Raw genomic sequence first — 491 nt, 5'->3', positions numbered from 1 at the left:
TAGCACAAATGCACAATCACGGGCGAGGGGAGGGAGAGGGAGGAAAGGGCGAGAGACGCGAAGAAAGAAGGGGGGAAAGGAGAGAGAGGAAAAATTAAAAGGGCACAAGGCTGTTCATCACCAACATGGCTGCCTTAGCTCAGACCTAAAAGAGGAATAACCCAGGCTGTGTCTTTGTCAGTTTCACCTCTGTAACCCTAAACTAATGCACGAAACGACGGAGGCGGCTGCAGAGGGGAAGGAGACGGGGAGAGGAGGAAGGAGAAAATGGCAAAAAGAGGGGGCACTTACGTGAAGAGAGGCGCTTGGGCTGCTCCTGCTTTTTCCTGGGCATTTTCCCCCTTTTTTCACATTCTCCTCCTTGGTTTAACGGGAGATCAAATAAGACCGGGAGGGGGGGGCACGGACAGGCACAAAGCCGGGGCCCCCGGGGGAGCTGCTAACCGGGGCGGGTTTTCCCTCTTCGCCGGGGGAAAGGGGGCTTGAAGCCG

The 491-nt window shown here is 56.0% G+C and overlaps 1 protein-coding gene across 5 annotated transcripts in view; it reads right to left on the bottom strand.

The window, feature by feature from the left end:
• Nucleotides 1-485, bottom strand: part of ZNF827 (zinc finger protein 827) — a 98290-nt gene extending 97805 nt beyond the window's left edge. For all 5 annotated transcript variants that reach the window (XR_001865224.1, XM_017744233.1, XM_017744234.1 and 2 more), the window contains exon 1: nt 292-485. Coding sequence is in view for 3 of the 5 variants with exons in the window: in XM_017744233.1 (XP_017599722.1) it covers nt 292-334 (43 nt within the window). In the remaining 2 variants the exon portion in view is untranslated. The remainder of the gene's footprint in view (nt 1-291) is intronic.
• Between the last annotated feature and the right edge of the window lie 6 nt (nt 486-491).

The sequence above is a fragment of the Corvus brachyrhynchos genome, unplaced genomic scaffold (assembly GCF_000691975.1).
Source record: "Corvus brachyrhynchos isolate BGI_N302 unplaced genomic scaffold, ASM69197v1 scaffold229, whole genome shotgun sequence".
In the NCBI taxonomy this organism is placed as follows: Eukaryota; Metazoa; Chordata; class Aves; order Passeriformes; family Corvidae; genus Corvus; species Corvus brachyrhynchos.
This window is presented reverse-complemented; position numbering and strand designations above follow the sequence as displayed.